This window comes from Mastigoproctus giganteus, chromosome 14 (genome assembly GCF_048544385.1).
Source record: "Mastigoproctus giganteus isolate SK-2022 chromosome 14, ASM4854438v1, whole genome shotgun sequence".
NCBI lineage: Eukaryota > Metazoa > Arthropoda > Arachnida > Uropygi > Thelyphonidae > Mastigoproctus > Mastigoproctus giganteus.
This window is the reverse complement of record NC_143588.1, coordinates 78,228,419-78,246,157: the sequence shown is the minus strand read 5'-3', so window position 1 is coordinate 78,246,157 and position 17,739 is coordinate 78,228,419. Positions and strand designations below refer to the sequence as shown.

Here is a 17,739-nt window from a genome sequence, read left to right as displayed (position 1 = left end):
ACAGCAAGAATGTAGCAACCACTTATAGCCTTCTAAGAGTAGTTATAGATTCTAGGAGAATAGAGGTGGGGGGAGTGCAGGGGGTTCAGTCGCCCCAGGCCCGGATCTAAAGAGTAAAGAGGAATTTAAAGGGAAAGGCTACCCGGTGAGGATATTTGCCCTGGGGCGTGTGCTGGCTCTCGACGCTCCTGCTAAGTTCTCCAATTGTTTGGAGAAGTTGGGGCCCTTCTAAATAAGTTATGCCCCTGGATCAGACGATTTTATTTACTGTCTTCTTCGCCTCTTATATCTGTTTTTAATACTTAAAAATTATTTCTTAGACATTTGCTTTGAAATAATCATGTAAGTAAAATTATTGTGGCGTGTAGGGCGAGAAATAAAACCTAAAGTATCCTCATAAATTAGGAGCAAAACTTTGAATAGAACGAATAGAACAGGATACTTGATTATACGGGAACCGTTATATTGGATATTAAAATACCCCTGAATTGAGAAATAGAGAAGAACGGGAGGAAGAAAGTGGCGAAAGGCTGAGTTAATGAAAAAAAAAGAACAGAACGTGAATGCAATTTATGATTTCCTTATTGCTGCTTACCTGTATTTTTGTTTTTGAGTTTCATGAATAGGTTAGCTGCATCTGACCTCACGCGACTCAACTTTATTTCCTGATCAGCTTCCATCACGTGTGAAATCGCTTACAGCCTATCCCAAACATAGCACGGTCTGAACACTCTTGCATCCTTGAATTCCTGAAAAATATTTTGGTATGCTTAACGAGTAGGACCAAAGAACCAAGTGGTTGTGAGCCAGTTGGAATCAAACAGAAGTTTTTGTTCAAGTGTTAAGCTTGTCGGGTAAGAGCTGAGAGATTTAAACAACAAAATATAAGGACTTATTGGGTATATAAATAATGCGTATTTGTGTGTATTTTAAAATGACATTAACAATACACAAATTGCACCCATTAATACTCCAGAAATATGAAAACAATATTATCATGATGGGTGAAATATTAATATTCATGGATTATTTGTGGATTACTCTGTAGTAGTATCGAGTACTTTCGAATTGATATTTTTTAGTGAATTAATTATAAACAGTATCTTATCTTGATATGTGGGCTCCAAAACAGCCAAAGAATTAGAAATACTAACAAGTTGATAAATTTTGATTAAAGTAGTAATACAAAAATATTTACTTTATTTTTGAATATCGAAGAAAGCTTTAGCAAACTTGTTGGATAATAGGAATAATCGACTATTAGGGCCTTGGTTATTTTGCAATAACTTAGATAATAAGTAAGTTGTTATTTATTTATTAATTTGTTTCGCACTGATACTTTGGAAAACTAAGTTTATCACTAAGCAAATTCTTAAAAAAAAAAAAAAATATATATATATATATATATATATTTTAAACATGCGATTTACCCTATTTCTTATTTCTATACTTATTGTGATTTGTATATTTTGGACAGTTTTATATCTTTTGTGCCGCATAAGTAGTCATTAAGGTCTATTCCATTCTTAGTGGAATAATCACGGTTTATCAGTCTCTTTGAGTTAGACTTGAATTCCAAATCTGATTGAACTGTTTTCTAGTGTACCTTCATTTATTGATCAACTGCATTATTTCGTGTAATAATTCAGTTGATTAATCATGAGCTGGGAGTGTATTTTCCTTATTATGAAAACAGCAGTATTTTCTAAAATAATTTTGGATGGCAGAGTTGTTCACACTTCACAGACTAAATGTTTAGTGTATGAAGCTGGCGGTATAATAAGGACAGCAATTTAGTCATTAAACAACTGGTACAGGAAATACCATGAAACGTCTGTATACTGTTATCGCTGAATTTAATAGGTGTTTCATATTGTGTTTGATTGAAATGACTTTTGATTAATACATTTTCATTACTTATAATAGCTAATTTCCTTCCTTTTTTTTATTTTAGATGGAGAGGTAAGGACGGTTTCCCATCTGCAGTCTAAATTATCAGTGCCATCTAGTGACTCAGTGCAATCAATTTATATATCAGAACAAATTGGTAGTTTAAGGCCTTCCTTAATATCAAGTGAACATTTAATTTCTGTTATTGAAGAAGACGCACAGACTTCTACAACCAAATTTAGGACATCAGAAATATATACAACTTTTGTTCCTAGTGTAAATATGTTTTCTGATAGTCATCCGAGTATGTCACACATATCCACTGAACATAAGAACAATGGCACTATCACATACAACACAAATGAAACTTTAGCTTTAACGAATTCGACGGAAATTCAAAATGTGAAAAATGTGTCTTTCAGTTCAGTTCCAGTGTCACTGCAAACAATTGATTATTCAGCATGGAAAGATAAGACAGTATTTCCGCTTTTACAGTCTATTCCAGGAGAATCACGCTACATCGAGAGTTTTACCAGTCCCCAGAGCTCTCAGTTTATTGAAACAAGTGATATGTCTGAAAGTTCTTTCTTTAATATTTCAACCACAGATAACGAATCAGCTATAACTTCTGCTCATAGTGAATTACAATTTGATAGAAATCATTCTGTATTAGAAATCAAATCGCTTGATTCGTCAGATTCTTACCTTCACACCACTTCAGAGACAAATAATTTATTTACAATGACCACTCCACTTGATTTGCAGTCGTCTTATATTTCTCTAGCAGCTGAAGAGTCATTGGACAGCGAAATGTACTCATTGGAATCTTACAAATCATCTACTCCTTATATATTTTCATCTGATGATGATGACCCTGAGTTCTCCTCCGAAATCTATTTATCTCATTCTGATAGCCTTTCATCTTCTTATAATGTTCTTAAAACAGTAGATAACATCTCTTCGGCAGATGATACATCGTATACGGAATTAACCTCTGAAACCTCTCATTACTTACATGATACTAACCACTCAGATGTTGAAGACCACCTTTTTTCTCCTGATTATGTTGAATCTTCGTTCATGTCTGTCTTTTCTTCACACTCTACAAATCACTTACTCCAAGAAAACCATTTCTTAACTGCTAATACAGAATCTTTGCAATTACATACCACACCTGTTCCTCATAATGATAAATCTGTGTCCTCATCTAGCGCGGATAAATTAGTATTTCCGAGTCCTCTTTTGTCATCTGAGAAAGCTGAGTCATCTTCGTATAGTTCCATTTACTCCTTTACCATGGTAGAATCAGTTACCTATGATTCATTTCAACCCGTTGTGCATAGCTCTTTCGATCAATTTGATACAATATTAGAACAAGGCAGTTCTCTGGAAAGTACTATTAAAACTACAAAACACCTTTTGAGACCATCGCAAACTACTGACATTAAGACTTTATCTACTCTATTAGTTTCGGCTATAATGGAATCACCATTTCAGAATCATCTACAAAACTACTCTTCCTTCTCTTCCTTAGGCATAACTCCTTTTTCATTTCATACCAATCATGATCAGGAAATTATAACTCTGGGAATTCAAGAGCCAGAAAGCGAGTCATCCATAAAATATGAACCTACTAAATCTTCAAGAGAGGATAATCCATCTTTAGATGATATTATTAGTGGTATTATTCATCTTCTTGCTGGAAATGTTAGAGTCGTTCGACCTCCACCAGATTTTCAAATAATGGCATCTCCAATACGTGCTCCCAAACCTCCATCTGCTAGGCCCAATGATCGTGGACCCCCAGTGTTTCATCCAAGTCGGCCTATTGTATTAATTTCTCAACCAGACAATCATAGAACCAGGACACTAGTTAAAGTACATCCGCTGCCTTCCGATACGAGGCAAACTCAGCCGACTCCATCTCTTAGTCATGTTTTAATAATAAATCCAACAAAACCTGAACTCGTAGATATAACGGATGACCCGTTACCTGCTGGAAGTAACACTGGAGTGACAGATAATGTAGATATTATTAGTCAACTATCAAATGTCCAAACATCAGTGGAATATCTAGGAGAATCAACAATGATAATTATAAGCGAAAGTATCAGCAATACTGAAGTTTATCCAGATGAAACCATCATAGAAACGACTCTTATAAAGAATTTCAATTCGAAATTATTAACTTACGATAGTACAACAGGGTCTTCCATGTTACCAAGTTTTACTCCTGACCACAGCTCATCTCATTCAACCACAAAGGCGATTTCAATTCTTTCATCTCTGCGTGATTCTTATCCCTCTGCATCTTCAGAAGCTATTTCCATTTCGGAAACTTTGCATTCTGATAGAACCACAGAAATGCAATCTGGCTCGAGATCAAAACTCGAAATAAAACCTTCACATACTAATGAGGATGATGTCTTAGAAAGTACCCTGATAACCGATTTTTCACAATTTGGTGAAGTCGTTCTGCCAACAGGTCCAGTGACTGATTGGGTTCCAGTTTTCCAGCCTCCCAGTTTCAAGTTTAAAACACACTTCACAAAATCTGCTACCAAAAATACAATACAGGAACCGGATATAATAACGGAACAAACTGTGTTTGATATAACAGTTACTAATGCTCTTGGGAGCTTTGCCCCAAAAGAGTCATCCGTGGAGGTTTCAAATGCAGGAAGAAGTGAAAATAGCGAACAGCTCAGTTTGGCTAGTGAAGATGGGTCTGATCATAAATTTTCTTCCTCTTCCATTTTTCAAAATACAATACTACCAACACCATCAGCTAGTGAAAGGTTGCAAATTCCAGTAAGAGAAACATTAATTTTAGAATCGGACACACCTTCAGAAGAAGATATCATCTATGGAAGACCTCTGGATTTTACAGAAAACCTTCCAGTAGCTCCAAGCCTTTCTGATACAGATTCATCCATAAGTAGCTTTATAGATGCTGATATTCCACTGGATCCTACATCTCCATGGGACGAAGATACTACTGTGACTGTGCAAGGATTAGGAGTTTTGGCTGACGAACCCATTATAAATACTGAAATCCCACTCACTGGCCGGCCCATTGTGATTCCAGTAGATATTGATGAAGTTCGACCCTTCATTGGACCACAACCACCAAGGCCAAATAACCTGCCTGGTGGGCCTCCAAGAGGAATTCCATTTCCTGGAAGACCGGGAGGAATGGGCCCAGGCGGATTCAATGGCAATGTACAGATTGCTGCCGCAGGAGTAAACGTAGCAGAAGATAATGGGCAGAATAATGGCCACTGGCCATCAAATCGACCTCCTCTATTAAGACCGAATCTTCGTCCACGTCCAAATACTCCACTTGTCAGGTTAGTTGTATTTCTGTTAGTTGAATTTGAATTGCTATGTATTACAGAGTATTTAAAGATAAACTCTCTTCTGAGTAATGGCTAAAATTTTATTTGCTGCAAATTTCAACTATCTTTTTTATTGTGCATGTCTAATAAAGAATTTATGGAATAATTTCTTTTGGCAAAGAGATCTGTGTTTAGAAATGTTTTTATTTCAGGAAAATAAGGAACTGACATATTTATACTGTGTAGTTGAGTGTCTGTTCGTACTCCTTATAAAGATGACCTATGGAAAGTCATTTCGCGTTCATGTTCAAGAGTAAATTTGGAATTTTAAATGGAATTGAACTGTAGGAGTGTACACAGAAGAAATAGATCAAAGGGATCAATACATCCTCTCCCCAGAAATTTGAGGGGGAAAAAATACTTATTTCTAGTTTTTTATAAAAGGACTTCATTTTTCTAATGTTGAGCGTTTAGCGTGGTAAGCGCCAATGAAACTACAGCTATGGGGCGACAGTATACCGTGTCTGTAATTTGCGTGTTTGCTGGACAGAAAAGCAGAGTTTCCTGGAGAAAAGTCCTAGCAACCCTCGTCTGATACTAAGACATGTAAAAAAATCTATAAAAATTTCTCACGTCATTCAACCCTGTGTATTTTCCACCTGTTGTGAGGATGACGTTTTTTTCCCTTTTACTTTTTTCTTTTCTTCTCTTTTAGGAGAATCAGCGAATAAGGACATATTGCTCTTGTCTGTAAATTACGTGTGTTCTGTGGTCTATTTTCTACTTGCTGGACGAAAAACCATGCTAGACTCGCCTGAGACCGACTCAGCCACGTTGTGAAAAAGACCCATAAAAATTCTTCACATCATCGACTGGACTCGAACTCGGGTCTTTTCCACCCGGTGTGGGGGAGGACGGCGATTCTACTAACTGTATTTTCTAACATACAGTTGGCGATTCTACCAACTGTATGTGCTACCTACGAGACCGTGGGAATTATTTGATTTTATTTGCTGCTCATTATCAACTCCTTTTTTTTTTCTTGTTGTCGTTGTACATATCTAACAAAATTCATGGAATAATTTCTTTTAGCAAAGCGATATGTGTTTAAAAATGTTTTTATTGCAGAAATATAAGGAACTGACATATTTATACTGCATAGTTGTGTGCATGTTCCTGTTTTTTATAAAGATTACCTTTGGAAAGTCATTTCGCGATCACGTTCAAGAGTGAGTACTTTGGAATTTTACATGGAGCTGAACTGTAGAAGTATACGCAGAGGAGATAGGGAGCTTACATTAGTGTAATTCGTTCAGAATCACACACAAAAGGGCTTGCAATGCTTCTTCATTCAATATCACCAACAAGAAGTACGTTATAAAGTTTTCTCATTATAGTACTGCCTCTAGTCTATTTTTCGTTCTCATCATAACTTTTAGCAACTTCGGCAATTATATGCCTTTATTTGGAGTTTAAAGGAGAAGCCTGCTCCTAAACGGAGTTTTTACTGTAACAAGCTTCGTTGCAATCAAACAACTGGATAATGAAATAAATACAGTCATGGTGGTTTCTTGCATACAAATATTACACAATGTAACATTTATGTGCAAGAGCAGGGGTATCAAAGGAGAAGTAGACAGGTCAGCTTGCCCTGAACCACGCATCATGTTGGGGACTGGATCTGGATTTGGATCTGAACGTGTATGTGGAACTGGAGGAGAATGTGGACCCAACGAGGCTGTTTTCCTCATGGCCTGTAATCAGAGTCGAACGTACGCCTTTAGAGGCATTTGGCGCAAAAGTATCTTGGGGGCCCTTTATAGTTTTGGGTATTTTACATTAAAAAAATCAATATAAGAAAAACTTTAATATCATAATTAATAACACAAAATAATAGACGTATACATGTTTATATCAGGTAATATATTCACAAAAGTAAATATTGCAGATAATAAAAATGATCAATAACTGAACAAAATAATAAATTATATCATCATAATTTATCAAGTTTGTTGATTCTGTTTCAATAAATAATAAAGATAAATCGGACGTTTTATTTGTATTAAATTATTTCTTAAGAATAATTTCAGCTTTAGGGAAGATACACTGTGCTGCCACTTTATTAGGTACATCTACCTAGTAGCGTGTTGAGCCTCTTTTAGTCTTCAAAACAGCCTGAATTCGTCAAGGCATGGATTGAATAAGATGCTGAAAACGTTGTGCACGAATGGAGTACCATGCAGACATGAGTGTGTCACGCAGTTCCTTGAGATTCGAAGGAGGGGTAGGCCTGCAGCAAACAGCCCTTTCCAGCTCATCCCAAAGATGTTCAATAGGATTGAGATCCGAGGAACTGAGAGTGCTACTGTAGCAAAGAAAAGTCATTGTCATGTTCCTGGAATCATTCCATAGTGATTCGGGCTTTGTGCACCGGCGCATTATCCTGCTGGAAGTAACCATCTGACTGAGGATAAACTGTCAACATGAACGGATGCACTTGGTCAGCAACGATGTTTAGGTACAATGTGACATTCAGACGTGAATCTATGGGTATCAGTGGACCCAACATGTGCCAAGAAAATATTCCCCACACCATAACACTGCTCCCACCACCTTGCACAATAGTCGTCAGACGTGATGGGTTCGTGTTGTTTTCGCCAAATTCTGAGCCTTCCATCAACATGGAAGGCTCAGAAATTGGATAGTCAGTGCTAGTGTTGCTGTGCCCACAGGAGGCATGCTCTCTTGTTCTTCATTGATAAGAAAAGTACACGATGTGGCCGTCGGCTGTTGTAGCCCATTCGCGACAAAGTGCGACTAGTACGTTGCGATATTTTGTTCTGCGCACCAAGGTTGTATTCTGACGTGATGTGCGACATTGTGGCCCGTCTGTTTGCTTACACAATTCTAGCCATCCTCTTCTGACCTCTCTCATCAACAAGCGATTTTCTTCCACAGGAGTGCCATTGAGAGGATGTTTTCTGTTCGTCGCACCATTCTCGATACACCCTTGAAACTGTGGTGCGTGAAAAGTTCAGGAGAACTGCCGTTTCAGAGATACTTTGCCCAGCACGTCTTGCACCTACTACCATGCCATGTTCGAAGTCCGTTAGATCACTCCTTTTCCCTATTCTTGCCACGGTTTGTAGGCTTAACTGATACTAGAAAGGTTGTTCTGCTGCATTTATACACACAACTGTGGTCATGTGACTTGCAACGTTGTGAGACAAACCATTTGTGTGCACAGCAGGGTGTACCTAATAACGTGGCAGCACAGTGTAGATCGTAACCCGTAATTTTTAATATGCATATCTTTCATATTTAAAATATTTTCCCCCTTAGAAAATTTTAAAAACTGTATAACTTCATGTTTAAATTTATTGGCATCATTGTCAAATTTGTAAGTGCTTATGAATTTTTCAATATTCATATTAAATTCGTTTTTTAAAAAAAATATATTTAGTATTTCACAGTATACTTCTGTTCGATGATTAATTTCAGCAGTCAATTTATCACAGTAACATTTACAGTACAATATTAGCAATAAATATTTCTTTTCCACGTAAAGTAACTTTCATGATGCGTCATCACACATAATTTTACGTTTTTTTTTATTCTTTCTTTTTTAGTTTTGTATTTTGTCTGGTTCGAAATTAAAAATTTTGCTTCATTTCCTATAATTTAAAAATCAGTTCACTCGGGTCTTATCACTCGGATGTTATCTAAAATAAATCGATTCAGCGATTTCAAAAGATTACTACATTCTAATATACAGTATCTATTGTACACTTCTGAAGAGATTTGCATATTGCGTTTAATCTTTGTAATATTCTGCCCCACATTATTGTCAATAATCCAGTTTCACATTCGTCAATTTTTTTTGTCCAGTTTCGAACTTTTTACTAGGGAAATAGGTTTTTCACTTTCATAGGTAGATGCGGAATTTATTTATACCCTCTTTTTAATGCTGATATAGCATCTGCACTAGCTGCCAATCCTGTTTCGCTAATTTTTTTTTTTTTAATGTTACTGAATTTTGTCCTAAATACTGGTCGTTATACTCCAGTTTTTTATAGGCTAGAGTTTTTATATAGGCTTTGGATCGCTTTCCGGAGTTGGGTTGGGATATTTTCTTCACGTAGAATCTGCCAAAGTTTTTTCCGGTTTACATTGTCATTATGCTTTTTCATAATCAATAAAGAGCAGAAATGTTGGTAGATTGAATTCTTTTCTTTTCTCCAAAATTTGTTGTAGTGAGAAAATGGCATCTATTGTGCTTCTCCCTTTTCTGAACCCACATTGTTCTTCTTCAAAGAATTGTTCACTGTATTTATTAAGTTTATTCTTTAGTATATTAGAGTATAGCTTTGCAGCAGTTGACAGCAGTGTTATCCCTCTGTAGTTGTTAGGGTTATTTCTGGAGCCTTTTTTTGTGTAAATTGATTAATATTCCTGTTTCCCAATCTTTGGGTATCTGTTGCTTATGCCATATGATGTTAAATAATTTTAGTAGTGCGTTATTTAGTAAGGTGCCCCCATATTTAAATAGTTCTACATTCAAATTGTCTATGCCTGGGCTTTTTCGGTTTTTTGATTTTTGTAATATTAACTCTAGTTCTTCCATTGTTATATTTTTTTTTTCTTTATCTTTGGTTATCACAGATTCATCATCCAATTCCCTAGTGCCTGGGTTATACCATAGTTTGGAATAGTGTTGCTTCCATTCTGCTTGGGAGGTGGAGTTGGTTTTTATTTGATCATTTGTGTCTAGTTGTAATTTCTTAAAAATTTTAAAACCTCGTCTCTGTGGGCCCGTTATATCACGTTCTAAAGATTTAACAAATTTATCCCAGTCATCTTGTCGCATTCTTCTGGTTTATAAATTCATTGAAATGTAATTAAATTCCTTTTAAATGTGGCTATGCAATGACGTATGAGAATGTATACAAAATAAGTTTAAGTAGTTACTAGAAATGCTAATTAGTTACTGCAATCCAAACAATTTAGGACTGTATGTAATGAAACAGAAATGTCCAAAAAATCTTCGTAAATGGTAGTAGCCGGTACAGGATTCAGTGGAGGTGGCCAGGGGCGTTCCTAGGGTATGTTGCACCCGGGTGCCATTGAAAATTTCTGCCCCTCCTTTAAAATTTTCATTATATGTGTATGTAAGTTTCATGTTTTCAGCCCCCCCCTTTAACGTTGGTGCCTGGGTGCAGTGCACCCCTGTCAGCCTCGGGATGGCCAGCCCCTGGAGGTGGCAGACTTATTTCAGTGCCAAAACTTCAGTGACAATACTGCCAGGTCTGCCACCGTATGGGTTCAGACGATTAGTTTTTGTATGGTTTTAAAAGAACACTGGGGACGTATCATTAGTGAATTTTGCCAAGTGGTGAAACAAAATTGGTAGTTTCACTACTGAACTCACCTACATGCATGACTTGCCCATAGGGTTTTTTGTAGGATGGAGCCATTCATAAATTATGTAAGACAAATAAATTACATAAATGGTACGAGGGAAGTTAGAGAAAATATTACGATGCACTATGGGTGAGGTGGTTGCAGAAACATTACGAGATGATTTTTTAATTTTTTTAAATTTTACATTTAAAAATTATTTAAATGTGACTTAGAGAATTTCATTAAGTCTTTCGTTAATTGTACGAAGGATGATTGTGAATAGGCTTTACGAGCTATTCCCAAGTTACGCAACATGTTTTTTGTTTCAGAAATGAAAAAATGTTTAAAAAAAATCATTCCATCCTCTAATGCTTTGTAACAAAAGCTTTATCCCCTCTTCTCCCACCAGCGTTGCCACTTGTCTGGCTTTGAAACGGACGCTCCAACTCTCTGAACAGGACATTAACTGTCTGGCTTTCCAAATTTAATATAAAATAAACAAATTCAACAATTTTGTGAAATTCCTCTAAGTTAAGTTCATTGAGGTTAGGATAGGTTATTCTAAAGTTAGTCCTCATTCAATTGATTATTGGAGTACATACTGACTACCGGTTGATGCTTGCACATACACAATGTCGTCTTTCTACGCGAACAGCAACACACACTGTCAAGAGTATGGACAGTAAACTTTACGGTACTGGTTAGTTTAAGTGTAACTCGTATAGTGTTTTTTTTATATATTGTGTACGCACATTTAAAATTGCAGTTTTTAATATGAGTACACAATAAACGGACTGCATCTTATTCAGTACCTGGGACAAAAGAATGCTCTTTTGTCCCAAAAGAGTAGCGGATGTCAAAAACATTAGGTGTATTGTTTATTGGGTAAGTGCGCTATTGAATTATCAAAGCAAGAGCTGATTTTATATACCACTACGGGAATCCATGAATCCAAAATGTATGAGTTTGAAACATGCCCTGTGTTTTGCATATTTAAAAATATTTATTTATTTTTTTTATAATTATTATGTTATACACTCAAAATTCATATTTCATTCCAAAAAATGCCCTCTTTTTTGAATTATAAAAGGAGGATACCATGTTTGATAACCTCCTTTTTGATTTTAAAAATGTGGCAATCCCTTTCCTCCAGTACAAAAGTAGATTTGAGCCATTATTATTTATTAGACACTGGTGCAAGGAAACTTGAGGCTTATGCTGGACCAGCCAGGAAAAAAATTTCTGAGTTACCCTGAGAGAGAGAGAGAGAGAGAGAGAGAGAGAGAGAGAGAGAGAGAAAGAAAGAAAGAGAGAGAAAACAAGAGTCAGAAGTAGAAGGGAATCATCACAAAGGAGATGAATGATGATATCTAGCTCAGGAACCTGGGTGGGCCAAGCCCATACTCACCAGATGTAAGCCCCTGGGGTTATCTGCACCATCGACACAAAAAATTTACCCCAGGGGCTCACATCTGGTGAGTATGGGCTTGGCACACCCAGGGTCCTGAGCTGGATATCATCATTCTTCTCTTTCTTAGTGATTCCCTTCTCTCTCTCTCTCTCTCACATACACTCACAGGGTAACTCGGGAATTTTTTTTGGCTGGTGCAGCATAAGCCTCGGGCTTCCTTGCACCATATGGCTAATAATAATAATAAAAATCTCCAAAACCTGTGAGCTTCCACAACTCAACAGCTCAGTCTGCACCTGAATCCAATCAAATTCCTTTAGGATGTACAGGAATACTGGATCAGGATGCAGTCAATATGCCTCTCTTCTACAGCTAAACTGACAAACCGCACCGAAGGAAAAATGGACATAAATTCCTGCTGCATACCACAGGGTCGAAAGTTTTTACAAGCGATCAATGCTACCATTAGGTCTAAAAGTAGGCTTCCACCTTATTAACTTGTTCATTAAAATTCATGTTTTTTTTTCAAATGTGATTGCATCCAAATACTTTTTATAGGGTGCTGTGCATGTGAGTGTTGTCCTGAAAGGTGTGCATACAAAATACCTATGGCGATTCACTTAATAACCTGTAGATTTCCATTGCATTACATACTTTCTGCATTTTTTCTGTATTTATTGTTGATTGTTTTTATAGCATATTTCATAATGTAATTTATTTTTTTGAAAAATTACATGAAAAATTACAAATTTTTCACAACTACTTTTGTCTCATAATGTTATTAAAATTTTAACCTGAAAAATTTTTAAGCCCACGTGAATCTTGTATATTAACCCTAGTCGTAAGCCATAGTATATATTAAATAAATAAATCTTTATTTGTCCTACCAAACTAAATGGTTAATAATTTTTACTAAATATTTGTCATGGTAGCAATAAAATTTATCCTTTATTTGATAAATTTTTATTGTTTTCCACTAACAATAATTTTGATAAGTGTAAACTTTACTGTAGGAAAGTCTTCTGTAGCTGGCTAGTCCTTGAATTTGATTGGATGCTATAATGTCAGTTTAACCGCATTCAGTCTCACTCTCATTAGCTATATCTAATATTGACTGACTTTGTACATCAAAGTTTTCATATAGGCCAGTTAGTAAAATTTTAAATATTTTAATTTGGTTAGACATATAAATTATAAAACTATTAATCAATACAGTTGTTTTTAACAGTTTTGTTTAATAGATTTCAGGTTACTTCTTTAGGTAATGATTTAATTAAGCTTCAAAAAATATTTTTATCTGGAAAAGATATGTTAATGCTATTTCTTCCAAAAAAAATTCCATTAGATTAAAATTTGAAAATTAATACTGTGAATAAATTGTATTCCTTTGTTTTAAAACTAGTTCATAACACTGACAGATAAAATGATTATGTGCATAAAATGGAACCTAATCTTTTCTAAAAGGTCAGGTTATCTTAGTAAACAAAGTAACATAACTTTTCCTATGGGTCAAGTATACTGAATTGAAGAAAATATAAATCTTAATATGTTAATTGCCACGAGACATGGTGTCTGTGTCTCTCTTTTTTAACCATTAAGCCACGTGGCAAAACATTTATGTCATAGTTTAGTTTGCTCTTCAAGCGGCGTAACTCTATGTAGTATTATAGACAGCCAGGGTCAGACCGGCAGGCTTTTTCCCCAGTAGCTCCCAAGAATTTTGGCTTTATTTGAATCACTTATCATGCCACAGCTATTAGTTGATGACCCAAATTTGCTGTTGGTTCTAGTGATTGCTGTCCAGCTGCCTGGGTTATTTAGCTCCAGCAGAAAACATATTCTTCAACATAAAATGAATCTTAGATGGCCTTACAGATCCGAATATGATTTGGTCTCTATGTTTTTTGGATAGGTTATGGTGTACTGTATTTGTCACAGTATGCTTATCATGACATAATTATATTTTCAAAAAAATATATATATATTTGGTCCCTAGGAATCGACTTTACATTAACGTAATGTCAATTAATGTGTTAATATTGAGGGGGAGGGTTGCAATATTAACCCATTCACAACAGCCAAGGAAAACTTCCGTATGAGAAATGGCAAAGTTCACAGTTGTCAAAATTTATTGCTTTTACTAATTTACTAATTTTTTAAATTTTTACTAAAAAAATTTACTAATTTTTCAGAAAGAAACAACTATATATTGTAAGGCGAAGTTAGCATTAGTAGAGGCATATGATGCAAGAAAGCAAGCTTATTCAGCATCAGCCAAAAAAAAAAAAAAAAAAAAAAAAAAAACAACCACTACTCCCATTTCACCCCTCAATTCGTTCGAAATACCTGTCCAGCTGAGCCTTAAATTTGTTTAGGCTATCAACTTCAACAACAAGCGATGGAAGTCTATTCCACAAACCAACTGCCCGCTGGCTAAAGGCGAATTTCCGCACATCTATCCGACATCCGTCCTTCCTCAATTTGAATTTATGCCCTCTCAGGTGATTATTCTGAGCAAGAGGAAGAATCCCATCGGCATTGAGCATGCTCAAGCCATTCAAAGCCTTGTACACCTCTATCAGATCACCTCGGCGATGCCTAGTCTCCAGGCTCTGTAATTTGCAAAACTTAAGCCTTTCTTCGTAAGAGCAACCCTTTGTTCCATTCACTAATCTTGTTGCCCTTCTCTGTACTCGTTCCAGCAGCTCTACATCCTTCTTGAAATGAGGCCTCCAGACCTGTATACAGTACTCAAGGTGTGGCCTGACCAATGCCTTATACAAGGGAATAATCACATCCCTGTCCCTGCTAGAAAAATTCCTGTATATCATTGACAAGACACCATGAGCTACTCTTGCAGCTCGTCTGCACTGCTCAGAGAACTTCATATCTGCCTGCACAATTACCCCCAGGTCCTTTTCATTCTCTACCACTGTCAGCGTAGTACCACAGAGTTGATACGTTGATCTGGGGTTACTGTTTCCCATATGTAGTACTTTACATTTGTCAATGTTAAACTTCATTTGCCACCTCTCAGCCCATCTGCTCAACCTTTCCAGATCCTGTTGCAGCAGCATAGTATCAGTAGTGTCCTTAACAACCCTGCCAACCTTTGTATCGTCTGCAAACTTGGACATTAAGCCTGATACACCATCATCAATATCATTTATAAATACAGAAAACAACAATGGACCCAACACTGAACCCTGAGGAACTCCACTAATAACATTAGTCCACGTTGAGCAGTGTCCATTGATTACCACTCTCTGTCTTCTGCCACTCAACCATCCCTTTATCCATAGCAGCAATTTGCCTCGAATGCCACACTTCTCCAATTTGTGCAGCAGTCTTCCATGCGCAACAGTATCAAAAGCCTTTCTAAGATCCAAATATATAATATCAAAGTTATTCCCTGCATCCAGTTCTTTTGTGACTACATCATAGTATCCAATCAAATTGGTCAGACAAGACCTGCCCTTAACAAACCCATGCTGTGTCTGAGCTATAACTGAATTCTTGTCCAGATGATCCTGCAGTGCTTCTTTAACCAGTGCCTCCATTAATTTTCCTGGAACCGAAGTTAAACTAACAGGTCTATAATTACTTGTGTCAGCCTTTGATCCTCCTTTGTGAATTGGGGTTACATTTGCACATCTCCAGTCCATGGGTACCTCCCCTGAGTCCAAAGAAGCTCTCATAATTATGGCTAGGGGTTTGCTTACTTCCTTTGCTGCCTCCTTTAATATAACTGGATAGATCCCATCCACCCCGGGTGCCTTTTTTATGTTTATCCTCAACAATTTCTCCTCCACTTTCCTCTCAGTTATTAGAAAATCATCTAGCTCACTGCCAATGTTTACTTCACCTACGACATTCCCCTTCCTGAATAACTCCTCATGTGTGAATGTAGATGCAAAATACTCGTTTAGATTGTTAGCCACCTGAGCTGGATCCTCAACTGTTGAACCATCAACATCCAGTGGACCAATCTGATTCATCCCTTTTCTTCTTGAGTTTAAATAGGTAAAGAACTCTTTTCTGTTTTTCTTTGCATCCTTTGCCAAGGATTTCTCATAATCTGCCTTTGCCTGCCTAATCTCCTTTGTGACTTGGTTACAGACCAACTTATATCTATCATAGGCTTCCACGTCACCCATTAATTTGTATGTATCCCATGCATTTTTCTTCTCTGCCATATGTCTCATTAGTTCATCTGACAACCATTTAGGCCTGAACCTTGAACAATATTTCTTGGTTGGTATGTAAAGCCTGGTAGCTTCCAAGATTAGTTCCTTGAATGCTTCCCATTTTGAATTTGCTGTTGGTAACATCATCAGTTGGTCCCACTGTATAGAATTTAAATACTGTCTCAGACCAGCATAGTCGCCTTTACGAAAGCAAAAACCCTTCCCTTTACCTCTGATGGTAGTTACCTCCTTGAGTAAATCCCACTTCAGCACACTGTGATCACTGCCACCCAGTGGTTCATTTATCTGCAGATTCCTAATGCATGAAGAATCACTACTGATAATCAGATCAAGAGTATTACTCCCTCTAGTTGCCTCCCGAACATGCTGATGTAGAAAACAATCATCCAATAAATCCACAAAAGCCTTGCTAGTGTGTGAGTGACCAACCCACAAATTCCAGTCAATATCTGGGAAATTAAAATCCCCCATTATAAGACTCTCTGATTTACTGGCCCATTCTATTTCCCTGTACAGTATCTTATTATACTCATCAGAGTCATTAGGCCTATAGCACACTCCTACTCTCAATTTTGATTTACCTATGCTTATGTCACACCAAACTGACTCAACACTGCACTGTCCAGCGATGTCAACTGGCTTCACTTCCTTGGATTTTATGTGTTTTTTAACTAATAGCATAACCCCTCCTCCCTTCCTATCCTGTCTATCCTTTCTGTAGACGTTGTACTCCCCAAATTCCAGTTCTGCATTCCTTATATCTGTGTGACACCACGTCTCTGATATCCCAACAATATCTGCCTTTGATGTTTTGAGTAATACCTCAAATTCATCAAATTTATTTACTAAACTCCTAGCATTAGTGTACACGCAAGTATACATGCACCTGTTTCTATTCTTAGCTACCCTAACACAACCCATGTGTTTACTTGTACCGCAATGACTTCCAGCAGTCTCTGAAATATCCTGCATCTTGTTTTTCAGGCTTCTGCTCATTCCAATAGAAGCAGTGCAAGAATCTCTTTCACCTCTGCCCGTGGCTACTGTTAATCCATTAGTCTTTGTCTCCCCCCAAGCTAGCAGTTTTCCGACCCACCTAACACTGCCTCGATAGCATCAGCAAATATTCTTGCACCCTTTCTATTTAAGTGTATCCCATCCCTGTAGAAGCAATCTCTCCTGTTAACAAGTACAGTCCAGGCTGAAAAAAATTCTACCCCTTCAGCCTTGCACAATCTTTCCAGGGCCGAATTGATCGACAAGGCTCTCATCATATACTCCCTCCTATCGTGTCTGGGCAGAATTGCAGACACTTTCAAATTCAACCCTACTTCACGGCTTTTTTTCAACAGTGACCTGTACTTGTTAAGTAATTCCGCTGGTCTCCTACTCTTAATATCATTAGTGCCAACGTGTACAACTATATCACCTTTTGTGCCCTTAAAAGATGATATCTGCTCTACAACGTCATCAACCTTTGCCCTGGCAGACA

At 36.9% G+C, this 17,739-nt stretch overlaps 1 protein-coding gene across 1 annotated transcript in view; it reads left to right on the top strand.

The window, feature by feature from the left end:
• LOC150075270 (uncharacterized) overlaps positions 1 to 17,739 on the top strand; it is a 142,067-nt gene that overhangs the window by 58,130 nt on the left and 66,198 nt on the right. Inside the window, exon 2 of the mRNA XM_090388423.1 lies at positions 1,955 to 5,240. Coding sequence (XP_090244549.1) covers positions 1,955 to 5,240 — 3,286 coding nt within the window. The remainder of the gene's footprint in view (positions 1 to 1,954; positions 5,241 to 17,739) is intronic.